Source organism: Notolabrus celidotus, chromosome 7 (genome assembly GCF_009762535.1).
Source record: "Notolabrus celidotus isolate fNotCel1 chromosome 7, fNotCel1.pri, whole genome shotgun sequence".
NCBI lineage: Eukaryota > Metazoa > Chordata > Actinopteri > Labriformes > Labridae > Notolabrus > Notolabrus celidotus.
In genome coordinates, this window is record NC_048278.1 from 13,410,046 (window position 1) to 13,436,320 (window position 26,275).

The following is a 26,275-nucleotide window of genomic DNA, read 5'->3' on the forward strand; positions in this document are numbered from 1 at the left end:
GGTCAAGTGATGGAAAGTTTTATGGTCCGTTTTCAGTATGCCGATTTTTAAATCTATTTCTGCAAATATTGTTTAATATTCCATGCTCCTGTTACACCTCCGTGTATTTCTAATGTAATAAAAAAGCACGAAAATCGGACGACTAGAAGTAAAGGAAGCGTCTTGAAGCTAAATGAGCATTTTGAGTTCTATTCTGCTGTTGTTGTAGATACCAGTTGTTTCGTGATGTGTGGAAAAGAAAAGGGACATTGATGAGATAATGGAAAACATATAATAATTCACAGCACCATCTCTGCTCCCATCCAGTTATATGTTTCAACCATAGGTTTCGGTTTCAACCATAGAACATTCAACATAGACTGTTTAAAACCGTCGGTGGTACGTGAAGGCCTCATTCACGCACACAGTTCATTTAAAATGCGCATGCTCAGTATTGACTAGAAATGGGATTCATGGCTCTTTGAAGGGAACCGGATCTTGAGAAGAAGTTCCTTTCAAAGAGCCGTTCAAAAGACTGGCTCTTTGGCTCACTGTTATATTTATTTGTTTTTTTAGAAGTCAACCAGGGGTAACTCGTTTTTATCAAGGAAACAATCACTGGTAGCAGTTATAAGATAAGATTTGGATCAGAAGGATTCAAACTTACACATCCCACCAATAGAGTTTGGTGGGAATTATTCTGAAATATTGATTATAATTTAATTTGGCATTGTAAACATTCGATAAGATGGTGCCATATCCCCATGTTTCAACAGAAAGATCACTATTTAAAATTTTCCCTCACCTGAAAAACTTAGTGGCACTATAAAAACTACGCAGGCTACAGATAACTTCCATGCAAAACAACTGACTGTAAAATTTTCCACACAAGAACTTTTAACAATACAGAAAAAAATTTAAAAATAATAAATAAGAATAAATATATATGTATATAAAAAATATATATACAACAAAAATTGGGACATTTTAAAAATTTGAATGCTAAATTGTACTACCCCACCTGGTATTTCTACACCCGAACGACTTTACAAACAGGAGCTCAGCTCCTTGACTCGAATCCACATCAAAACAATGTAAACAATAAAAAAGTGTCGACAAGAAGTGTGTACAAAAGACTCGTGGACGGCAGCGTGGGCAATCTGCATATAAAAACGGCTCCCAAATGAACGGCTCGCAGCTGCGAATCGGTTCTCATCGTTTGCTTAAAAGAGCCGTTCAAAAGACCGACTCGTTCGCGAACGTCACATCTCTAGCATGGACTCGCTCGCGCTCATGAACCGCGCAGAACCGTTATCCAAGCTAGCCAAGCTGTCATCATCAACGCTCAAGCGTCTTCAGACCAACGTCGAGGACTCCCTACCGTCCCCGTTTGGCCTTGTTTTCTACACTCAGTGGGCCAAACTGAAAAGATACTTCCACGTTTTATTTGTTTCAAGGCCGAGAAGCAGTTTCAGTGGAAGACATTTTTTTCTGCAATTACAAGAAGGCACAAGGTTTGTATGCCTGCGCTCATTCATTCCCCCATCCCTGCCTGTGCGACATCACTGCTAATTTAGCAAGCTAACCCCTGTTATCCATTTATTTCTGTGGTCCATACAAATATTTTTGACCACAGTTTGGTTTGAAATGATATTCTGACGACTGTGAACTTAATGCCAGATCGCGTTTCATTTGTATGCTCCTAGAAAAAGAACATTGGTGTGCGAGTTCATCTTTTGTTATGCTAAGGTTTGCCGTTAATGATTAGCGCGCTGTACAGCTAGCAGTGTTGTGGTTCAACGAGCGACCCTGCTATCTGGCGACTGTTAGCCGAATGCGTCATTGGTTGTGGTTGTTACAACGGCTGTTGATACAAAATAGTTGTCGCGAATGCCTGCTACTTTGTTTTTTTAAGAAAATGCTAAAGTATATACTATAGTTATGCGTTTTTAATTGCTGTTTTTACTACAACAACTACGGATGCGTCCGGCTGAAAGTCGCCGGTTGACATGGTCACTCTACAAAGCGGAACACCGGCTTGTTAGCTAGCGGAGCAGGTGCTGCAGCCAGGACCATTCATTTATGAGAGTTTGGGTTATAGCAGCCATGTCAGCTCCACAGTCCCGTACAGTGAATTTTTAACAACAGATTTTTGTTCCACTCGTTCACAAGCTGGTGTGTCACATTGATATGAAGCCGAGGAGGTTGTGTGCTCTGTGGCTGGTGAGGGACGTTACCCCAACACTTGTGTACAAAAATAGTGTTTCGAATTTGCAGTGGGAAGCACCAGATACTGTGCTGGTTTTGTTTAACATTTTATAATCTTCCTTTTTTTCAGAGATAATCTTTTTTTTAGCTACAGCAACCATCTTTTGATTTATTTAACATTTAGGCCTACACATTTTTAACTACGTTATCACTATCAATTTATTGAGCTGTGCCCAATAATTATTCCAAAGAGTTGCTTTGTTTGCATTTACATCTGACATGAAAATAACCAAGTAACATATTGATGCTTCAAGGTAAGATAGCCTCTAACAGTGCTTCCCTCTCCCTTATGCTGATCAGAATGTTTCTGATCCCTCTGTGCTCTCACCTTAGGAAATAGAACAGCAGCAGTGTGGGAGGTAAAGTTAATTTGGAATTAGGGAAAGTGTGCCACTGGGCTCTCTGCTGTGATGCTTTCCTAATGTTGCTACTCACAACTGAAGTGAGCAGGTGTGGCTCAATCAATAGAATGTCAATAAAGCTGTTGTTTGGTGTAATATATCTCTGGATTGTACCATTGTGCAGCTGAGCCTTTTCAAGGTTTGAAGGGAAGATGAGAGCTCAGCGAAGGATTGTATTGGAAAGCTTTGTCACTTTAAATTAGGACTGGAAGGGGTATCAAAGAAATGACTGCTAATACAACAGATAGTTGCATGTTACAGGTTCATTTCACAGATACTTCTGGTATTGGCGTAGAGGAAGTCTGTCTTTGTTATATAGCTGGTTAGAATGCATAACAGCAAAGGAGGGGCAGACTTAAAGGAGCCGTGTGAAAACTATGTGAGAAGGTTGTGATATGAGAACACATTAGTAAGCACTGTGCAATGATGTGACCTCAATCTCTCTTGATATTCCTCTCTCACGCTCTCATTCCTCCATCTTTTTATGCACTTGTGTTTGCTATTTATATGAATGACCCCCACGCAAACATCCAGCTGCTCTCCACAAATAACATTTACCTCATGCCCACCTGCCTCTCCCCTCCTCCCCCACTCTCCCACACCACACCCTCCTCACACCACACTCATCTCTGACACCCTTATTTAACCCTCTTTTGCCCCTTCTGCTGTCACCACACACTCTCTCTCTCTCTCTGTTTGTACCCTATAGAGATGAAGTTGGACCGGGGCTGGATGAGGCTGCTGCTCCTGTTCTCTCTGGCTCTGGCAGCTTTGGCTGCCCAGGAGAGTCAGTTGGAGACCGATCTCTTTGATGTTGATGACGATATAGGCTTGGACGAGGAGGAGTTAGATGTTCTGATGGGGGAAGAGGAAGAAGAAGAAGAAGAAGAGGCCACAGTGATGGATGATGACAACTTTGACACGACAGACAGCGAGGACATTCTGAAAGAGAATGATGGAACAGATGGAAATGTCTCCTTCCAGGTCAGTCACAGGTCAATGAGGCCACACATATCTGTTACTCAGAAAATTAATCTGTTGAGACTGCTGACACAAGACATTTTGACTATCCAAAATATAACATTCAAATCAAGCGTCAACCTCCGGCCTAAATTATGAGTCCAATTCGGAAGCTGCTTGAAGCTGGATCTGGAAATACCAGAAACCCCATACACACCCATTCAAAAAAGACGATCTTTACAGCAGAAATAAACATGTTTACAGCCTGGTACAAAAAACGAGTGTAGTCTGGATAGCTCATTTCTCAATCGGCACACACTGTATGGAGGGATGAATTTTTTTCTAACCTGGCAATTTCGAAGATATTGAGATTACGAGTCTTCCAATGAGAGGCACAGCTGACTTGATTGACAGGTGGGAAAACTGTTGTTGTTGGTTACAAGGCTCAAAGCCCGCCTCTTAACGTCACAATCGCTCGACAGCAGCAATATGGCTGCCACCAACGATTGGCCTCAAAACAGCGCTTCAGAAACAGATGGGTGATGTCACAGATACTACGCCCATATTTTATACAGTCTATGATTTATAAATGGGTACAAAGGGAACCATAGGATGCTGTTTGTTTCTTCTTCTTGGATTTATTGGTCTCAGGTTGTTCCATATTTGCAGTTGTCCTACTGCGATCAGCCATTTGAATTTACAGAGTTCCACATTATTGGGTTTATGTTTATGTACTCCCTCTATTTAATATTCAGTGGTCTTTTTTTCAGTTGCAGCTTTTCCCTGATAGACACCACACACCTTTACATGGGCACAGCCATTGCAGAGAGCCAATATATTCTGTTCAAATTTATTAACTTCTGTAATTCAACGAGTGGCTTAAACCCAAAGGTCAAGAAATGGTTGCATGTGGAATTGATTTTAAATCATTGTTTGTACGTGTTCTGTTTAGTGGTGTTAGTAATAGATTTTGGGGTTGGGGTGTGGTAAATGGTGTATGAGTATTTGTAAAAGCATGTTTTTATTATAGACTGTATAAATAATGGACATAGTATCTGTGACGTTAGTCGTCTGTTCCTGACTGCTTTTTTGAAGCCAACCGTCGGCGGAAGCCTTATTGGAAATGCTGAGCTCAACCAAACTGCTGTCGAACTAGTGTGAGGTAAAGAGGCGGGCTTTGAGCCTCCTAGCGAACAGCTTTAGTGTTCCCGCCTGTCAGTCAAGTCAGTCATGTCCTTAAATGGGCAAAAACTCATAATCTTAATATCTTCTGAACTGTCCCGTTAGAAAAAAATTCACCCCCATGCAGTGTGGGCCAATAGAGAAATTAGCTACTTGGACCTAAACCATTTTTTGAACCAGGCTGTGAAAATGTTTATTAATGCTGCAAAGATCGTCTTTTTTGAATTGGTGTGTATGTGGTTTCCAGTGTTTCTGCCGCCAGCCTCAAGCGGATGCTCGATGAGCTGCAGTTTATAACACTTCCACATGTGCTTCATATTTTGAGACCGGCGTTTGCCACTTGGTATTTTCACTTTGTTGACATGAACCCCAGAAAGAGTGTCTGTCACTTTGTAGCAGCTGGTGGGGGATGCAAGCAAACAAACAATTAGGAAAATGTCAGGTAGACTGTATCAGCTTGTAACTCTGTTTTTGTACCCTAGGTAACATACAAGACCCCTGTTCCAACTGGAGAAGTCTACATGGCAGAGACGTTTGATGATGGATCATTGGACAGGTATAGACTAACTACATGCCACCAAGCTCAGCTAAAAACAGTGTGTTACAGCATGAATGTTTAATGCATGCTGGGACACATGAGCCTTTGCTGGTACTGAGTGACCAGGGAACCTTACACATCACTGGTTCTTCAATGTTAGTGTGTTCATTGTTTCTTTGTAAAGCTAAAGAGTCCTGTGATTCTGATCTCCACAGATGGCAGCTTTCAAAGACGGTTAAGGGAGATGCAGATGATGAGGTTGCCAAATATGATGGTATGTTTTTTTATTCCATTCTATCACAATCAGTTAAGCTTCTGTTGTATAGCACCTGTCATACAAATCAAGTGCAGTTCAAAGGGATTTACAAAGCAGCTCAAAAAGAGAGAGAAAATGACACAACATGGTGTGTATAGAAAAACAAATGTGGACTAGGCTGTAAAGATACACTTATTGCAATTAAATATATGTTAAAACAATCAAAGCTAAGGAATAAAAAAGAAGTTAAAAAATATCATTAATGTTAAAAAAGGCTAAGGAATATAAAAAAGATGATGCGTTCAAGTGCCAAAAATAGCAAAAAATATTAAAATTAAATGAATAGGTCATTGTATTAAGTACGATGAGGTATCCATATTTCCACCTCCTTTCAGAGCAAATAAGACAATTTACAGCTGTGGGTCTTAAATTGTAAATATTCGTCATGGTGAGTTGAGCTGGAAGGCAAAGCTTTCGATTTACCAGTCGATCTACGTTCCAACCCTCACCTTAGGTCATGAGCTGTGGCTTCTGACCGAAAGAATAAGGTCACCCTGAATTAGTTTCCTCAAAGGTCGGCTGGCTCGACCTTTGGAGGAAGGTCAGGAGCCTGGACATCTGGAGAGAGCTTGCAGTAGAGCCAAAAAGTAGTCAGATAAGATAAGATATTATACTTCTATTGATCCCCATTGGGGGACATTCTTTTGTTACAGCAGCTTACAACAATTGACAGGAATGCACAGTTGAGGGGGTTTGCGCATTTGATAAGAATGCCTCCTTGAAGCCTCCCTTTGGAGTTGTACTGGGTACATCCAACTAGGAGGAGGCCCGGGGTAGACCCAGAGCTTTCTGCAGTGACTATCCCACCTGGTCTGGAGGAGCTGGACAACGTTGCAAGGGAGGGGGATGCCTGATAGAATTTGCTTTGACTGCTACCTCTGCAACCCCACCCTGGTTAAGCGGTAAATGGTAAATGGATTTGTACTTATATAGCGCTTTTTTAGTCTTTTTGACCACTCAAAGTGCTTTTACATTACTTGTCACATTCACCCATTCGCTCACTGATGGTAGATACTGCTGATACTGCTATATGGTAGGGACCATCAGTCTCAGCTAATCTCATTCATACACATTCACACACCACTGAACAACAGTGGGAGCAATTTGGGGTTCAGTGTCTTACCCAAGGACACTTCAGCATGTGACTGCAGGAGCTGGGATCGAACAGCCAACCTTCTGATTGATAAACGACCTACTCTACCCACTGGATGGATGGATGGATGGATGGATGTCTCAGCTCGGGACTCTGAAACAGTGTTTATATTCTGTTGAATAAACTAATGGTGTCTCAAGCAGAGACTGTGTAACCCAACACCCTAAAAGTGAAGCTGTTATAGACAAATAATCTCATAACCAATTGCATTAAGAGTCATTAATATGAATGAAAATAACTGTTAAATTTCTTTTCCACTCCTTTCCTCTGAAGGGAAGTGGGCTGTGGAACAGCTGAAGGAAAACAAAGTTCCAGGAGACCTCGGCCTTGTTCTGAAGTCCCGAGCAAAACACCATGCAATTTCGACCATGTTGAACAAACCCTTCGTCTTTGAGGATGATCCTTTGGTCCTGCAGTGAGTACAGACCTACACTCATACACACACACACCAGTGATCCTTTTATGACCTCATCATTGAGCTTGGTCAGATCAGATTCACGGTGATGCCAGGATTTTCAAATAGCAAATGACTACCTGGGTTTAGTCAAAGCTATTCATTCGACTCCTGGAGCAAGTCACATGATTGCTCCAATCTGGCTCAGTCAGCAGTATTTATCATCTCTCAATAATCAGATTCAGTTCTTTAATTGAAAGGATGCTTGGATTACCATATCATAATGAAAATAAATCATGCTCACTCATGTCTGATTTTAAAAGAAGAACTTCTCATAGAGGTCTGATGGACTTTTTGTGATGCAATCTCAGGACTGCTCTAAGTTGATGGACTTGTATGACATGGTTTCATTCAAGTTTCTTGTTCAAGTTTGTGATCACTCACTGAAATAACTCAAATTCATGTTGGTAGCGTCGCCTGGTATGAATTAGCACTGCCTTTTGAAAATTGGCATTTTTGTGTTGACTATATAAATAATCAAGTCACCCAAGAGCCGTTGTTCTTTTCATGTAAACTAAGCACACGACATGTGCTGTTGCTCTGGTTCCAGGTATGAGGTGAATTTCCAGGAGGGAATCGACTGTGGTGGAGCATATATCAAACTCCTTTCAGACACTGATGATCTCACTCTGGTTGGTATTCTTGTTTTTATTCTACCTTATGTCTATAGTTTAGACATGCACAGTAACATTGTATTTGTGTCCTGCACATTAAGTGAGAACAATTTGGATTTAAACTTAAAAACAAAGCATATTTACCATTCAACTTAAACTCTAATTTTCTATGCATTGAAGGAGCAATTCCACGACCGTACACCATATACCATCATGTTTGGACCGGACAAGTGCGGCGAGGATTACAAGCTGCACTTCATCTTCCGCCATCAGAACCCCCTGAACAAAGACCTGGAGGAGAAGCATGCAAAGAGGGCTGACGTAGACCTCAAGAAGTTCTACACTGACAAAAAGACTCACCTCTATACTCTGGGTCTGGAAAGAATATGTATTAGCTTTGAAGTGTCTAAAATGCCTCACGTACCATACTGAAGCCTAAGAACTCTATACTACATTTCTCTACATACATTCCTGTGCTTTTTCTGAAGAGTGGATTTCTCTTTTTGCTCACATGGACATCTATCATGTTTGTTGTTGTCAGTTCTCAACCCAGACAACAGCTATGAGATGTTCATCGACCAGTCCAGTGTGAGCCGCGGCAGCATGCTGCATGACGTGGTGCCTCCAGTCAACCCTCCAAAAGAAATAGATGATCCCAGTGACTCCAAGCCAGATGACTGGGACGAGAGGGCAAAGATTCCAGACCCTGAGGCAGTCAAGCCAGATGACTGGTGACTACATCCCCCATCCTAGTGGACAGTGCAGATTTGTTTGCAGATTGGACATGTTTAAATGTTAGGGCCTCAGTGACCTTATTAATAATAACAAAAAACAAACATGGACTTGTGTTTGTGTGTTTGTGCCTCAGGGATGAAGAAGCTCCAGCAAAGATTGACGACCCTGACGCACTGAAGCCGGAGGGCTGGCTGGATGACGAACCAGAGTTTGTCCCCGACCCTAATGCTGAGAAACCAGAGGACTGGTAAATGAACACATTTAACTCCAAAACAAACAGACAACCAGCCTTTGAGTTATTGTACAGTATTTTTAAAGAAAAAAAACTACTAGGCCTTTAAATCTCTTCTCTGTGTGCAGGGATGAAGAGATGGATGGTGAGTGGGAAGCCCCACAGATTCCTAACCAAGCCTGTGAAACGGCTCCCGGGTGTGGAGAGTGGAAGCGTCCTATGATCAACAACCCTCAGTACAAGGGCAAGTGGAAAGCCCCTCTGGTGGACAATTCTAACTATCAGGTAACTGTTATTTTAACGAAGCCAGGTGCTATGAGGCTGAAGGTGCTTAACTTTACCGCATGGGTCAGACACAACACACTGCTAACTGAATCCGACTACTCTTCTGCTTACTGTCCCAGTTTTTTTATTTATTTGTTTTTTTCTTATACCTCCTTGGATGAAGGCTTTAAGTGTTCAAGTTGACCTTCAATGTTGTACCCAAGGATTTGTCCCTGCACGGTTATTTTATCTGATATTGAGATCATGATTATAAACCACATTTAGTTGTTCATTTTAATTAGGGTACACACTACATGGCAATCTGTTAAAGAATCTACCAGGGCCACCTAGATTTGAAACTGTAAATATTAAACATGATCAATGTTTAGGATCCGAAATCCTGTCTGTAAGGGGACCCCTGAGAATAGCCAAGCCGGCAGTCTGTGAGCCACAACCTCTCGATCCGCTCATGGGAGAGTGACTGTCAGTTTAAGGAGTTCTTATTTTTAAAAGCTGCAGACAAAGCAAGCATCATATCTCTGACAATCATGTTTATTTGATTGTCAGAAGGCTAAAATTAGTATTTGGTTAATTGTGCAGCCCTGTTAGGGCTAAATAGGGTTAAATTAAGATTTATTGGTCAAAAGTCAACTACTCTAATCCCCCTCTAAAAGTACTGATGTCACAATTCTTAATTTATGTCTTTCAGAGAGAAATGACGTGCAAATAAGTGCTGGTCTTTATTACTCAAGGGGTCAGGTTATTTGTGAATATTTCTCCTGACAAACCCTTTTTGGCGATTATTCAAGTCCCACTCAGGGTATCTCAGGAACCACTGGAGGCAGTGTCCTCAGACTTGGATTGGAGGATGTACGAATTAAATGTTGTTGGTTCTCTGGAAAACAATATTGAAGCACAACCTGAAAAGAGCACACACAAGAGCACTCGGCCAAATGACACTTAACACTATGTATCACATTCAGCACCTCTGACCCTTTTCTCTGTGTAAACCCACATGATGAACTCTTCTTCTGATTGTTTCTCTCAAGGGAGTCTGGAAGCCTGGTAAGATCAATAACCCGGATTACTTTGAGGACCTGCAGCCGTTCAGGATGACACCATTCAAGGCTCTTGGCTTGGAGCTGTGGTCAATGACCTCTGATATCTACTTTGACAACTTTATTATCACATCTGACAAGGAGGTGGCCGACCGCTGGGCCTCTGACAGCTGGGGGCTGAAGAAACTGGTGGCTAGCGCTAACGAGGTCAGTGTGACGCTTTATGCTTCACAACAGAAACATTGTTGTCGCTGTAAACGTACTACTAACCACATACATGTCTGTGTTTGCCAGGGGGATGTGAACACACAGTTGCTCATAACTTGTAATCCTTTTTTTCTTACAGCCTGGGATTTTTGCCCAGCTGATGTTGGCAGCAGAGGAGCGACCATGGCTCTGGGTGATCTACATTCTGACAGTTGGCCTGCCTGTAGGATTGGGTGTGCTCTTCTGCTGGCCAAAGGTAATGTGCACCTTAAAGGCTCATTTACTGTATGATCCCAGAGAAGCACACCAGAAAGCTATCTGAAGCTGATGATTGTCCTTTTTGTGTCCCAGAAATCAGAAGATGAATTCATGTACAAGAAAATGGATCCACCCCGTGCTAGAGTAGAAGAAGAGGAAGAGGAAGATGAAGAACAAGAGGAGGTTGCTGCAAACGAGGAAGACAAAGCAGGCGAGGCAACAGAGGGAGCAGCAGCTGCAGGTTAGATCGTCAAGCTGGACATCACACACACGCTGCTATTTGACTATTGTACTGCTGCATTGTTTCAGTCATGTTTCTTTACTGATCACCTTCACTTTCCTTCTCCCTACTTTGAAAGCAACAGAAGAAGTCGAGGAAGAAGAAGATGAGGAGGAGGAAGATGAAGATGAGGAGGAGGAGGAGGAGGAGGAAGAAGAAGAAGAAGAAGAGGAAGAAGAAGAGGAAGCCGATGCAGGAGGTGACAATCTAGAGGTGGATGCTGAGGAACAAGAGGTGGAGAACGGAGAAGAGGAAAGCAAAGCTCCTGAGAGGACATTAGAGGAAGAGGTTGGTCTCATTAGTAATTTTTATTATTGATAGTCAAGATTTCAAGATTCAAGTTTCTTTATTGTCATTATGCAGGCATAACAACATTTTGCAGATTTATTGCAATTTATTGTAATATTTCCTCAAATCATTTTGATGAGATTATATCTCCACTGTTTGCTTGGAAGCAAAATAAAAATGATCTGATAAAGATGCACATGTACATATTTAAATGTACATGATTACAACCTGTTGCAAAAAGCAGCTTTAGAAATGGAGCTCATTTATTTATTTACAAGCACTAAACAAGAGGTGAAGTTTTAATCATCTATCTGCTTGGATGATATAAAGGGAGAGTTACAAATATATTTGCGCATTTGGTGTACAGTTGGGATAAATTTGTGACAAACATGCTTTGAAAGAGTAAGTCCTTAACAAAACATTGGATCGTATGACAGTGGCACATGCAGAAGTTGAGTTTCTTGACATTTTGCAGCAGCTTCCCACAAGTTAGTTTCAACTCCACTTCAAACTTCCAGTCAACTCTGACATCAGTGGATAGTAAGTTGTAGGAGAGGAGCCTTTTACAAACCTTTGAGATGAGTCAGCATAATCCAATATGGCGTCCACCATCGTAGGGCTTCAAACATACACCAATCTTGCAGCAATGTGAATGGTGCAGTAGTTAAAATGTGTTTTTATTTTCCCCCAGAGGAACAAGTTTTAATTCCATGTATTTCCTTCTTTGTACATCTTAAACCACTTTATTATTCTTCCACTTGTGACAGTAGTATGAGTATAAAGCATTAATCTGATGAGTGTTTTGACATTATGACAAACAACATAAAGAGGTAATCACAAGTACAGCTACATATCTCCTGCTCTCAACAGCTTTAGTGACTACGGCAACAGCAGATGCATTTGGCGGTGAGCCATTAACATGTTAACATTGTAAACCCAATTTGTGGGGCAGACACATGCAGTAAGAATAATTCCGCCTCAACCAGGGAAAAGCAATAAGATCAGGTGTTTACATGGATACTAACCTGAATAACAAACAGCGTACACCAACCCATCTTTTTGTGTTACTTTTCCCAATGGGTTGGATCGGATTGGTCTCTTTTCATCGTGACGATCACAGGAAGTTTTTTTATTCTTATCAGGCAATTATTCCAGTTATTTTTTATTTTGATGTTCTCAGCTGAATTGTTAGTAAACTTGATCAAACAAACGATGAAAAATGAATGCAAAAATATTAAAAGATTTCAAAAACTAACAAAAAATAAGAGAAGATGTTTTGACTTCCAAATGAAACAGTGAAAAGCATTAATTATAACATTGTTTTGATGCATGTGGTCATGAAACACCTACAGTTACCACTAATGGTCAGGGGTGTTGCCAAAGAGGACACTTAGATCTTAGAGGTCTGAGTATTTTCAAATGTAGTTCTTGCTTTAAAAAGTATGTAGAACCTGAAATACACTGATGCATTAAGCACACTTAAACTGATATATGACTTTTATTTTTGAGAGTATCCGTGTGTGTCATTGTTGGTGATTTTAACACAGCAAGACCATGAACATTTGAAATCAATAAAACAAACAAATCTGTTAGAATGCATGTAAAGTTACACTTTTGACTTTTGTATGGTTGTATTGTATAAAGCACATCATAAATGTGAAGTATCAGTTTATTTCTTCATTATATCCCCACAGTGATGGTAAGCCTTGTGGCGCGCAGACAGACAATCTCATTCCCTCCTATCTTCTATTTAGACTGCTTCCTGTAGTCTCAACAGAAGGGTTCAGGTTTCAGCTTCAGTGCTTTTACCTTCAGGGATACTTATTGTTTGCTCTGTATTTCTAAAAAGCCTTGCATATGTCTAGATTGATTCCCAATGTCTCATCCATGTGATAACCTTCCTTGCTTCTTTTTAAATTATAATTCCATCAAGCAGCCGAAGGAGGTAGGAGACGTAGCAGAGGAGAGCCACAAACAATCCGTGAGAAAAAGGAGAGTACGGAAAGACTGAAGAGGTGAACCCCCCCTCGCCTACAGTCTCCTTGCTCCCCTGGTACGGAGGAGGTTGGATGAAAGGGCCCTCTCGACTGCTGCTGCCCCTGGTGTGTGAAGCAGCATGAATTTCCTCCAAAACCACCTGGTAGCCTGCAGTCTCCCCAGCTGCCCCATCCAAATCCTCTCCATCCCTTTGGCTACACCCGTCGCAGGTCTGCAGTCACCCAAACCACGTCCTATCATACCCCTTCTCTCATCTTGTCTGCTTGTTGAACTATCAGATAAATTCTATTGAGATTTTGTGCATTTTGCTGTTTCCCCTGTCTGTCTTAAGCTTCTAGTCTTTTACCCCTCTTCTCCTCTCAATGCCATCCTTGTCAAAATGCCTGCTTAAGAAGCCCTCCCTCCTGCACCTCGGTTCCTGTTTTCCTTCTCTATGCTGTCAGTCTTCCCTCTGAAAAAATATCACCACAGATCTCAGAGTGTGTCCTCTGAGAGTGAGGGCAGCAGCTGCCCTGCTGTTGCCTCTAGTCGTTCATACCAGTTTACAGTGCATCTTAGGGGCCACATCTCTGACGTACAACTTTATTCTCATGTCCTTTGTTTGAGAACATGTTCAAGGACAGTTCAACAAAGTTCCTTCCTTGTTCTGAGTTGTTTTCGTTTGTTGGAGAAGGTGAAGGGAAGGTGTGAAGAACAGCTGTTTGAGATCATGCGGGACATTTCAGCTGATGAATCACCTCAGTTTAGGTTTAAAATGTTACCTCTTTAAAGAAATTGATCATCTGTTTAGATTTTAGGTAGTTTGTAAAGAGCACCAGTTACTTCTTTGTCTTTTACTAAGTTATAGCAGTTTTAAAATTGAGAGTTAGCACTGATAAACATATTTATTGTAATGTTTTTGTTTCATTTTATGCCAGTTACAGATTTAAAAATGCAGTGTTTTTGAGTGAAATATGAAATACCACTGATGTTTTGATTCTGAGCCTGTCTGTTTGAATTGCTTTACCGGAGTAAAGTTCATGATCAAAATACTGACATTGGAAGTGCTTGCAGCTAAAACAGGTCATTTTAAAAGCCTTGGCCATCAGATGTCAATGAGACATTGAGATTTCTTTAGCAAACAGCTGCACATGAAACCTGGTGACAGGTACCATTCAGCCCGTACATAGCAGTGCTTTCTCTATATAAATAATAAGTATCTAGATCAATACAGTTCAGGATTGTGGACTGTTGCCTGGGAGAGTTATTGACGCTAATTTATTTGTTTTTATATTATTGTCTCAAGCTTTTGTAGTTCTTGATTTTGCCAGATGATGGCAGATATCCCTGTTTACATTTGTTTGCAAATTGTACATTGCTATTAAAAATAAAACTATTTAATACAAAAAATGTATAAAGTCTGATTTAATAACACTCATTTCAATCAATCAACCAATCAATCGTTATTTAAATAGAGCGAAATCACCACCAATGTTATCTCAAGACACTTTACAAACATAGCAGGTCTGCTGCTCCATACATGTTATTAACACAGACCCAACAATCAAGACAGGATGAGATCCAGTCCTATCTCACAGGCATGATGCAGTCCTATCTCATCCTAATCTCAACTCAACTCATTTTTATTTGTATAGCACCTTTCATATAATCAAAGCCCAAAGTGCTCACAAACGAACAGAGATAGAAAACAACAGCAACAGATAAAATTATACAAGACTAAAACAAGATGGAGGAATGTGATATGAAAGACTTGGAAACAAAAATCAATTAAAATAAAATAAAATAAATACTAGAAAAATAAAAACTTAAAAAAGAAGAAGATAGAAAAAAATAAAATAAAATAAAAAATTATGCTAAAAAATGGACATAAAAATAATAATGCAGTCCAGGGCTAAAATGAAATTACTCCAAGTTAAAAGCCAGATTAAAAAGGTAAGTTAACTTTTAAAAACACCCAGAGAGCTTGCCGTGTTAATGTCCAGAGGCAGAGTTCCACTGTTTTGGTGCATAAAAACTTTTCAAAGGGAAGCATTCGTGGACCTCAGTGATCGTGGTGCAACATAAAATGAGAGGAGATCAGTGATGTATGGATGAGCAAAACTGTTAAGAGATTTAAAAACAAGTAAAATAACTTTAAAAGCAGTTCTAAAAGAAATAAGTAACCAGTGCAGAGTTTTAAAAAGTGGGGTTATGCATGTGTATTATTTTCCTTTTCCTTGTTAATCCATGAGCAGAGCACTTTGCAGCAACTAGCAAATTACATTGGCAAGGAAGAACTTCCTTTTAACAGGCAGAAACCTCGAGCAGAACCAGACTCATGTTAAGACAGACATCTGCCTCAACCGTGTTGGGGCTTCTTTTACTTCTACTTCTGTTCTCTGACAGGTAGTGTTGGTGACAGAACACTAAGAGACAGGAGTGCTTTTAGGGTTTTATTAAAACAAAAATGTTTATAGGCAAAGGTTAAGTGTGTCTACACACAGAACAATTGGTACCAGGGTGTGTGTAGATGGGGCATATTCAGCATGCCAGGAAGAAACAAATGAAACTATTATACAACTGTTAAAAATATTAAAATTACCTCAATAAATTACAGCATATACAGAGTTTGTAGCCTCATAATACATCCAGTTCCTCCTTTTCTGGCAGCACCACAGCCACATGATGTTCACACAGGATTCACTACTTTCAACACACATTGAACAGGAATCTTCAATTTAAAGGGAAAATAAACTTTATTAGACCACATTGTTTTTTTCATGTTGTACTTCCATCCTCAGTCCTGTTTTTATCTGAGGCAGCAGCATTGTAAGAGGACACACTCCCATTTTGCTGCACACAGACAACATCAAGCCCAGTTTCCGGTCAGACCCATCCTCCATCAGGTGATGGATTCCAGGCCTGGCTGAGTGGATCAATAGCACTCAAGGCCTCTTTACTTCTTTATGTGTCTTGCATGCCGGGTTTGTCGCAGAGTTTATGACCCTACATTCCCTTTGTCCTCTTGCAGTTCAGTTTGGGCCTCAGTATTCAGTCATCGAAGAATCAGAGAGGGGGTCACATAGCACATGGTGCCATTGTCACTTTAAAAAAACAAATTAATGTTAGCTAAGACCAAAACTTGTGTGTGCTAATAACACAGCTTTTAGTTTCTCTATGCTTTTGCTTACACTAGCAGCACTTACAACACTTCTTAACGATCATGGATGCTGAAAGCAATCCATGCCTGCTGTGAAGACTTTATCTGCAACAGGTAATGAGAAATCTTTAAAGAAGACCAGATGTGCAATCGAAATAAATATATTCCTTTACTTTTTGAGAATAGTGTTTATTTAAACTAGAGGTAAACTATCTAATTAAGAGTGCACAACATCATTAAGGCTTGACAGGATAATCGTATGTTAACAGAACCAGTCTCTTCAGATTGACGTGGTTTCATCAGGCATACTGGTTGAGCTAATTTTTTAATGTTATCTGGTTTGATTGCTGCCAACCTCTACCTGATTATTTCTTTTATTTCACATTTCAGCATTTCTATTACAGTATCTTTACACTTTCTTCAGTTTACTGATAATTGATCTGATGACATTTCACGAGACATACAACACTGTCAAACATCTCCATTACGGTGATGTATCTTCTTTTTTTTAGCAAACGTGATCTTAATACCTTTAGCGTTTTTAGTAATACTGTTCAGTCTGTTAGCTTTTCTAAATGGAGGAGTACAGCCAGGCTACACAGACACGATGACATCCCAGACCTGCCAAAGCACTCAGATCCAGCTGACGTAGAAAATTTTTTTTTTTAAATAAATAACATAAAACACAGTTGAAATTAAGGTTTGTGTACAAACATTTGTTATAGTTCCAGGGTAGTTTAGGCCCTAACAGGTCAGTTTGACACAGGAACACTGTCAGAAGGCTGGGACAACTTGCCACCAAAGAGAAAACCAAGCAGGTTAAACAGGGTGAGGGATTATTCTACAGAAACTACTTTAAGATGGACCATTAGAAGAAACTTGAGGTACAAATGACCCTCAACCACTTCACACACCAGTTGGGTTTTTGTGATAGTGATTGAGGGGTGATGTCTACCTCGTCCTAATCGTGGAGGGTAGCTGCTGCAAAACAGACCTGGGCCAAACTAACATTAAATGCATTGATTTCTGAGCCTGCATGGTAGGTAGAAGGGTCAGCTTGTAGTTATTATCAAATAGTTAGTTTTGACTTAGATAAGGGAGCTGTGGTGCCCAGGTCTGTGGGCAACACTAAACACTCTCTTCGTCTTCATGGTAGATTTACCGCTTTCAGTCGCAGGCGGAGGACGTCACAGAGGGAACCTCACTTCCGTTTGCCCTTGGTGTCGGTGGTCTGGAAGACGCTGGAGGCCGACATGAGGTTCTCGATGTACTGACCCAAGACCTGGTTCTCTGACTTAAGCTTCAGGTTTTCCTCCTTTACTGCGTCGACTCGCGCTGACAGATCTGAAAGGTTAAGAAAGAGAAACTTAAGATCTGTCTTATCCTTGTTGAATTGTCTTGCTAATGACGTCAAACTCAAATATTTTGAGGTCTTGTTGCCTTTTTGAAGTTAAAAGAAGGGGACTTTTGTGTAATTAGAGGAGACACAGTGAATGTAAACATACCATTATTTCTATTTAATGTCATCCAGCTAGATAATCTCTGTAGTGTCCACAATGTCAGCCCCTTTGCAAAACATTTTTCAAGCACTATTTCTAGTTAGAAAGGACTCTATTGTTATTCTTATTTTTATACTACAGATGCCAAACTCAAGCTAGAAAAAACGAGCAATCAGCTGGGCAAACCCCTACTTGTGCTATTGGTGTTTGTAAATGATCAAGACAGAAAAATGATAACAGAGGTAGAGTTATTGTTGATTAGTAAAGGACTGAAGCACAGAGAAAAGCTTCAGGTGTTCTCTCACAAGAGTGTAAAATACATGACTGCAAAATGCTGAGGAAAAATCAAGGAGAATGCTTGGAGAGTTTTCAATCTGGTTTGTTTAAGAGGAAGAAAAATGTATTGCTAATGATTTGCAGTATTTAGGCACATCATCAATACTTGGCTGGACAGCAACAGTAACAATTCTAAACTGAAAGTGTCTGCCTTGGATGTATAGCCGTGGTAGAAGAAGAAAGAGTAGAAGGAGCCATATTTCACTTATCCTCACAGCTACAGCATAAGGAGGCAATAGACTGACAAGATGAATACACAGGACCTAACTAGGGATGCACTGAAATGAAAATTCTTAGCCGAAACCAAAACTCCCTACTGTGTACTAACCTCAGTAAAATCCAGGCAAGCGGGCTCTCTGCATCCATCTTGGCCTGGATCATTTCTAATACGCGCTGCTTTATTCCCACATCCAAGAAATGATCTTTATAATGTGGATCAAGTACAGTCGGGATGAAGTGCAGAGAATCCGAATAGATGTCAGTGAAACGTGTGCTGACAGACTCTTAAGAGTGAACTTTTCATTGTTTTCACTCTGTGGTCCGTCTCAACCTCTTTGCTTAGAAGATGCTTCAGTGCTGTAATTAAAAGAATAACGGATGCAGACATGTGGGCCTTTATCCAGACAAGCGTGTACTGGTGGTGGTTTTTGCTTGCATCATCACAACATTCTGTTTTGGCCGTGTTGTTTTGGTGATAAATGTATCTGCCGAAAAATTTTCGGTGCATCCCTAGACCTAATGTTAAAGATCAAACTCTTCTGGGACAGATATTGTACGTCGATCTATGTTTAAGAGGAGTTCCTCAACCATAGCATCCCAGGAGTTAACAACAATAATAATCAATAAAACCTGTTAGCAGTAATGAACAGGCCCACACACCTTTGCACCTGTTGGGGTGTGTCTCAAGCCCTAACTTACCTTCAAGTGTGTGTTGAAGTTCCAAAACTTGATTTATTAGCCTTGTCTTCTCCTCCATCTCCACCTGGTTCTCCATGTCTTCTTAAACAGACACAAACATAGTTATTTACACACTATCACAACTATTATTTTGCAGTGCACCCACAGACATAGTTACACACTGATGCATGAGAGCAGACATACCAACTATGTCGCAGTTCATGATGAAAAGCTCCTTCTCTTGTTTAGTGTACAGGGCTGCAGATCCACCGTCCACTGTGGAAGAGGAGGAAGAGACACGATGAGCTCCATTACGTAGTCAGACCAGTCATAACAGAATGTTACTTTGAAAAAAAACATTATGAGTTTTATATGGGACACTCATTAGGAGCTCACAATACATTAAAGACGATCATGCTGGTAGACTTTGCTGACATAGAACAACATCACTTCAATTACATGGATGCTTTGAGGTAGCTTAGTAAGCAGCCCCTAAAGTGAACATCCTGTGTCAGCTGAAGACGACTGAAGTATCACTGATTTGTGCTGTATTTCCAAAACCCAGATGACTTTGAGTTAGCGTTGTTAAGCCTTTAAGTGACGGGTTCACTTCTTCGTAAACAGACCTCTGATTAGTTCTCCCTGCCTGCTGAGGATGAGGACAGCTTGGTAGGAGCAGGTACCGCACCCAGCTTTACCCTAAGATGAAAAGGAAAAGCAGCCTGTTGTCTGAATAACTATATTTGAAATGGCTTATTCGGGAGTCAAACACTTCGAAAGATCTGGGAATTCATCTTTGAGTTACTGTTTCCGTCTGTTTTCACCATTTTACGTTTTGACATTAAAGCGACAAATGGACGAGCAAGTGAAGCAGCTCTGTGCGTCAAGCCAGCACATACAATCACCCTATCAGAGCAGTGGTATTATTAGATTAGCAGAATTAGATATCAGCACTGAGTCAACCCTATAAGTATGTAAGTATCTATTCTGCATCTGCATAAAACGCTGACATTAGCAGTGTCCGATAATACACGCTTGTACGTCAGCTACATAGAGAACTATGCTACGTATTTAGCTAGCTACACCAACGTAGCTGCAACATAAGCGAACAGTTCCAACAGAAAATGCAATTTAAGTGTCTCTCCGCATCATCCTAAACGCATTCCTCTTCTTCTGCTTGGGTTTAAAGAGGCTTTCTGGACAATACGTGTAATATAGTGCTGACGGGCATCGTCCAGATTGTTGCTATCGGCTGCAAGCTAACTGCTGCTGCCAGCTAGCTTTAGCTTCAGATTAATAACAGGTTGAGATTTAGCTTCACTCAGATATCGGTAACTTACATTACCTAGGTAAGCGTGTCTGTGCGTTTAAACTCACCTAAAGCAAGAAATGTCTCCTCCGTTTAGCGGAGTTACACTGTAAACAGAGCAGAGCCTCTGTGCTGATGTTAGAAAGGATGTCTGGTTGCTTCACCCACCAACGTCACCATGACGTCACTGTATGTCAACCGCAACCACCGACAGAGGGAGCTATTCTTCTTCTTCTTCTTCTTCTTCTTCTTCTTCTTCTTCTTCTTCTTCTTCTTCTTCTTCTTCTTCTTCTTCTTCTTCTTCTTCTTCTTCTTCTTCTTCTTCTTCTTCTTCTTCTTCTTCTTCTTCTTCTTCTTCTTCTTCTTCGAGGTGCATTACCCACACTCACTGGACTGTGTCGAACAGGAGATTTGGCAGTAATAAAAATATAAAGAGATTTTTTTTTTTTCCACTTAACCAGTGTCATTTAAAAATGTAACAATCCCACTATATAATTTCCCCAATAATCCCCATTCCACATAAGAGCCATGGTGCTTTTCCTTGTTTCTTCTTGAATGAATGAACTTCTACATTATTCTTGGTCTTCTACAAGAAGGGGCAGAGTCGCCTCTTTTTCTTAAGGAGGCTCAGGTCCTTAGAAATCTGCAGAAAGATCCTGCATATGTTTGATTAGTCTGTAGTAGCAAGTGTGTTACTTTATGCTGCAGTCTGCTGGGATAGTATAACACACAAGGATGCGAGGCGACTAAAGGTGCATTTCGACCAAGAGTTACAGGGTCTTTTAGCCCCCAGAACTACTTTCCCCGGAACTAAAAGGTTCCTGTGCCCCCATTGTTGTCTAGGTTTCGACCGCGAGCTGAAGTCCCGGGTAGATTGTGCAAATCAGGCAAGTGAGGTATGGAGAGAAAAAAAGATATTGAATAATATTTTGAGATCTTAATACAAAACTAAACTAGTATGCATTCCCAGGAACTCCCTCTGGGTTTCAACAACTGTGTAAACTCCACAAACACCGTTACGTTCAGCTGAAAGTCCCAGGACCTTTGAAAAGTACTAACCCCCAAGCAGGGGCTTTTCAGGGGGGATTACTCTGAACTAAATTTAAACCCTGGTTCCTCCGGTCGAAACGCACGTAGCTCAGGAGTAAAGTCCCTAGTTCCAGGGTAAAGTTCCTGCAGTCAAAAAACGCCTAAACTAGTGAAAAGAGCTGGCACTGTGATTGGAACCAGGTTGGACTCACTGGGGGCTGTGGTGGAGAGATGCACACAGAAGGAGCTAGAGGCCATTCTAAATTACACAGATCATCCACTTGACAACTTCTTTGTGGACCAGAGAAACAGCGGAAGTGGACGGCTCATCTCTCTGCGCTACAGGACTGAGAGATACAGGAAATCATTCATTCCTGCAGCCATTAGGCTTCATAACTCTAGCCAATGGGAGATGAGCTGACAGACACTTGAATTACTTGTTTTATGTGATTTTTATAATTGTATCTGCCAGACACCTGGATTTCCCTTCAGGGATTAATAAAGTACATTCTATTCTATGGATTGGTGGCGGCGTGAATGGAGAATATGGCCTCATAGTAACATATAATCAGATAAAGATTTTTTCCAGGCTGTAATTAATCATCGGATGTAATCAGAAGCGACATACTGCGACATTTCATGCTTTGTCACTTGTTTTCAGACGTTCAACTTCCCTTGTATTTACATTTTTTACATTTATTTCGATATCACCCTCTGTTACAATTTCAGGGATTCCCAGGCGCGTCATGCCCATTCAAGCAAATGGGGTACGTGCCTCACCAGATTTGTTTTACTTTTTACATTTATTTTCAAATGCCCTTCATTTAATATTAATACAATGATTTCATATAAAATCCTCCGATCAACAATAGTATTTCAAGTCAAAGCAAGTCTTTTACTTGTGCCTTATATCCAACGTCAAAAAAGCATCCACCCCTCTCTCTGTAGTTGGTTTCATCCAAAAGACTGCACGTGATCGTCTCTGTGCAGCAGGTAAACACAGACACAGATCTCAATGACAGACACGCAAGCGACAGGTGTGAGTGTAGCACTGTGTCTTCAGTGTTTGATGCTCCAAAGCTTCAACTCGTTTTTGTAAAAAAATAGAAATAAAAAAGGTTCTAAAATGAAATATTATGAGTTAAATGTATGCACTGGTTAAAGATTGTATTCGTCCCTTATTCAAGTCGTTCTCACTAAATGACGTAGCGCCCTGTGTATGATCATAAGGAGAGTAAAGAGCTGCGTGAATCTTATGACAGTAAAAGGGCTGACAATTCTTACTAGCCTAATATCACAGGGGATGGTTAGCAACACAATAAACTCTACCTGACAATTGCAGGTTTAGACACTGGAAAGTATCTTCCTTCTTTAAATAAATAGCAGAAAGCCCATAGGCTGATAACGTAAGAGGTGGTTTACTTTTAGTGATATAACACTAAGTTTCAAAAAATAAACATGATTTAACTGATGGGGAAAGGACCCAGGTAAATTACTTTAAAAAAGTAAGAACAAGCAGTAGAGATATAGATTAATATTCTTAAAAACTTCATGAAATAATAGTATAATGGTAATGGTATTAAAATCGTATTTTGGTTTAACCATAAGAGCATTTCCCTATTATGTAAATAACTCATAACAAAATCATTTGGATTATTTTATCACAAAAAAAGTCCCCCCAAGTCTTGGTTTGCATGAGACCCCTGGGGATTCCCATAATAACCCTTATTACCAGCTTCTTCTCACTTAGAGAGAACATTGAACATTCTTGCAGTGAATTTTATTCATGCTGACTGCCTGTACTTATTGTCCTCCATTCTTGCAAATATCTAACAGTGAACCATTTCTCAACTGAATTCCCTAGTGATAGATTTAGTCAGCTGTATCTTTCCAGATGCACCAAGCAGCGCCCTCCTGCACAAGTTTAACTATGACCTTGTAATCCTCCCTCCTCTTCTCCTCTACGCTTCTTCTCCTGCCACAATCACCATCATCCAATTTACCATTTTGATTCTTTTTGCATTCATTTTCCCTCACTACATTCGACTCTTCAAAAAATCCTGCCACCTACGTCCATCTCTTCTGACTCACTTCCTGATCCGTCACTTCCCTCTGCCGTGAACCGTCCAGTCACAGTCCAGTGTTGTCAACCGTCCGTCACATCGACATGCTGGCCCAGCAGACAGGCTGCTCGCCTCAGGGGAAGTACATACAGACCACTGCCTGTAATAACGGAGTCACAACTCAACAAACTTGCTGCAGTGCTAACAGATGCCGAATTGCCCAGTCATTCTCAGAGACTGAGACTCAGAGCAGCAGTTGGCAGGGAAACCTGACCAGTGCTGTTGCATCAGACCTTTATGTGTGTTTTTGCCTTTGTGCAGCTCTCTGTCCATCTTGCATTGAGAGGTTTCTGGCTGATGTTAAAGTTAGTAGCCTATACTGTGTGTCAGTTTGTTTGGTGTTCTTGCAGCCTGTATTAACATATTAAATTGAACGTAGGCTTCATATGCAGATTGATCCTATTCATTCATATGGTCATAATTTAGGATTTATCCTGGGAAAGGAAAGTGTCATCCAGTGGCCCAAGTTCTCAGCATTTAAAGGTCTTTTCCTTCAATCCAAATTCAGTTACAGGACTATTCCTGTGTGTGCCTTGACGAAAGTCAAAATGCAATACCAAAAACAAAGCAATGCAGCTTTTAGAGCCACACCTCAGCCCTGTCACGACACAACACACAAACTTAACCACTCTGGTTTTACAAGCTATATTTGTTCTCCTTGTAGCCCTTTGTTCAATCACATACCTATAACAAGTGCTCTAACCGTCTGTCATGTGCACTGTTATTTAACACAGAAACCAAATGAGAAGTTTGATTAAATATAAATATATATGTTATGGCAGAAGAGAGAAATGGTCTGTTTACACCTGAGGCCATGATACATTTACAGGGGAGGGAGGTTGTCTTTGGCAGTGTCTCTAAGTCAACACTGGAGACGTAAAACTGAAATCTATGACGGGAGTTAGAAAGGAAAAGATTAACTGTTTCAAAAAGGATGTTTGAATAATACTAAGGTTTTTTATTTTATTTTTTATTTTACCTTTATTTTACCAGGTAAAAAATGTTTAAGAACCAGTTCTCATTTACAAACATGACCTGGCCAAGAGGTGCCAACTTGAACACATACACACAAATAGACATTTAAACATGAAATAGAACAAAAGTGAACAAGTAACAGGTTGGCTGTACAGCTGCAAGTAACAAGAAACTGATGTTTGTATGGAGCCCATAACAAGTAAAGGTGAGAAAGGGACTAACTGAAAAAGAGACCTTTATGGTCTTACCTGTGTCATCTGCTAAGGAAATGTTTGTAAATGTCCCGTCCTCTTCGTCTACTTCAGCCTCCATGACTTCAGACTCCATTACTTCACCCAGTTTTCTTCCCTTCCTCGTTTTTACCTCCCGCAGTCTTTCATTGGTGTCAGAACTTTCCAGCATTTGTCATTTTCTCTGTTCAAAGTTTGCTCTCGTTTTGTCTCTCCTCCTGTCTTCTTGTCTGTTGGCCCAGCCTCCACGCACACACACCTGCCGCCTTAAGCCCTCACATCGTCACGGTTACCTGCCCTACCTGACTGGTGGCTCAGGTTACAGACCTGTCAGGGGAATTGGTCGCCTGGGAGACCAGTGGACCAAAACATGAGACAGGCCAGCAAAGCAGGAAACCTATCTATAGGGTCAAAGTTCCAGTGTGCTCACGTGAAAGGGAGCCATAAAGACAGCATACACTCACTTACTCGGTCACACATTAAAAGAAGTAAGAGTGTGTGCTGTTAATGAGGGCATGTAAATACAGTCTGACGCTCCATCTGTTAATTTTATCTGTTATTTTATTCAACTGTGGTCAAAAACACACACATATCAAATCAACAGTGTTGTGTAACAGTGTGACTCAGTCTCTGTCACAGTTATTCACATTATTTTCACTATATGTGTTCACGCCTTAGTGCAGTGTTGACCTAAAGAGACCTAAGAGGACATGAAAGCAGTTCCAGTAGATGTCTGGGAACAGACTGCACTCTGGTGGTTAATGTTGAGCACTGCAGGTCGCTGAGAGACATCAGGGACTCCATGATTCAAGTGGGCGGCAGTGATGCTGCAGTTTATGCACGTGCACAGTGAAAAGAAGACCTCGGCCCCTCGTGGTGTAGAGGTGTTGGAGTTAAACTGCTGATACTAGACTGGATGTCAATGACACTTTTGTTCAAACTAACTGAATTCACTATTTTTTGTAGGAACTGTATGCATAAAATGCTGCCAAAAACTGCTGTAGCCACATGTTTTCAGGGCTTTAAGAAGTTATCATAACTGCTCTGCTTCAGTACCATGTCGACATTTGGTTGTGACTAAACAACTGTGGTGAATGGTGATGTATGAGAAGACAACTGCTGCATAAAATTTGTGCTAAAATTAGTGCAAAAGTCTGGTGATACTGATGAATATCATAACATTATAACACAGCCAGGAGAAGAAAACTACAGCAAGCAAGTTAAAGAGGGTTTCTAAGTCAAGCCTGCAGAAAATAAGTAATTTTAGCGCTGGTAATGTGAATCACAACACTGCATGGTTTAATGGTTTGAAAGTCTGTATGTCTGATTCTGCATTTTTATGTCTGTTAGTTTATTTTCATTTATTTCTGTCATTTTATGCTCACACGTCTGTATGGGGTTTGGTGTTGTTGTTTTCAACTTAAGATACTCTAGTCTTGTATTGTATCTTATTCACTTTTTTGCATTGATACTGTATATTTTGGAAAAGCTCTTATTTTGAAAGTCTACATAAACATAAAGCTAAGTTATTATTTGGATGAGGGCTGTTTGCA

General features: G+C 40.6%; 2 protein-coding genes across 12 annotated transcripts; one reads left to right on the forward strand and one right to left on the reverse strand.

Moving 5' to 3' along the window:
• Nucleotides 1–1,229: 1,229 nt before the first annotated feature.
• clgn (calmegin) lies at nt 1,230–14,216 on the forward strand. Of its 4 annotated transcripts, none has more exons than XM_034688733.1 (15): nt 1,230–1,493; nt 3,358–3,632; nt 5,273–5,346; nt 5,544–5,602; nt 7,071–7,212; nt 7,802–7,883; nt 8,046–8,238; nt 8,407–8,596; nt 8,734–8,847; nt 8,961–9,117; nt 10,146–10,361; nt 10,501–10,617; nt 10,713–10,860; nt 10,979–11,187; nt 13,121–14,216. In XM_034688733.1, exons 2-15 carry the CDS (start codon nt 3,360–3,362, stop codon nt 13,196–13,198), a joined length of 2,052 nt encoding a protein of 683 aa, XP_034544624.1. In that variant the 5' UTR covers nt 1,230–1,493; nt 3,358–3,359; the 3' UTR covers nt 13,199–14,216. The 4 variants fall into 4 exon arrangements, with proteins under 4 accessions (XP_034544624.1, XP_034544626.1, XP_034544625.1 ...); XM_034688735.1 differs by having other exon boundaries at nt 1,231–1,493; nt 10,985–11,187; XM_034688734.1 differs by having other exon boundaries at nt 1,232–1,493; nt 13,124–14,216.
• A 1,387-nt stretch (nt 14,217–15,603) lies between these two features.
• On the reverse strand, nt 15,604–24,972 carry LOC117816456 (short coiled-coil protein A). Of its 8 annotated transcripts, none has more exons than XR_004631957.1 (5): nt 20,434–20,582; nt 19,261–19,332; nt 19,078–19,155; nt 17,487–17,668; nt 15,604–16,268 (listed from the first exon to the last, which is right to left on the reverse strand). XR_004631957.1 is itself a non-coding variant. In XM_034688738.1 (5 exons), exons 1-4 carry the CDS (start codon nt 24,892–24,894, stop codon nt 17,526–17,528), a joined length of 450 nt encoding a protein of 149 aa, XP_034544629.1. In that variant the 5' UTR covers nt 24,895–24,967; the 3' UTR covers nt 15,604–16,268; nt 17,487–17,525. The 8 variants fall into 8 exon arrangements, 7 of the variants coding, with proteins under 7 accessions (XP_034544629.1, XP_034544632.1, XP_034544634.1 ...); XM_034688738.1 differs by lacking the exon at nt 20,434–20,582 and adding an exon at nt 24,741–24,967 and having other exon boundaries at nt 19,078–19,158; XM_034688741.1 differs by adding an exon at nt 19,683–19,755 and having other exon boundaries at nt 15,604–17,668; nt 19,078–19,158; nt 20,434–20,583.
• Nucleotides 24,973–26,275: the final 1,303 nt, after the last annotated feature.

What these genes read in the sequence shown, in the direction of transcription:
- clgn (XM_034688733.1), top strand. Translation starts at nt 3,360, where the DNA reads ATGAAGTTGGACCGGGGCTGGATGAGGCTGCTGCTCCTGTTCTCTCTG. An exon ending in GATGATCCTTTGGTCCTGCA is followed by an intron (nt 7,213 to 7,801) that starts GTGAGTACAGAC and finishes CTCTGGTTCCAG; the next exon opens with GTATGAGGTGAATTTCCAGG. An exon ending in AGAGGACATTAGAGGAAGAG is followed by an intron (nt 11,188 to 13,120) that starts GTTGGTCTCATT and finishes AATTCCATCAAG; the next exon opens with CAGCCGAAGGAGGTAGGAGA.
- LOC117816456 (XM_034688737.1), bottom strand. Translation starts at nt 24,894, where the DNA reads ATGCTGGAAAGTTCTGACACCAATGAAAGACTGCGGGAGGTAAAAACG. An exon ending in TTCCTTAGCAGATGACACAG is followed by an intron (nt 19,333 to 24,740) that starts GTAAGACCATAA and finishes CCTCTTCCACAG; the next exon opens with TGGACGGTGGATCTGCAGCC. An exon ending in ACTTCAACACACACTTGAAG is followed by an intron (nt 17,669 to 19,077) that starts GTAAGTTAGGGC and finishes TTAACCTTTCAG; the next exon opens with ATCTGTCAGCGCGAGTCGAC.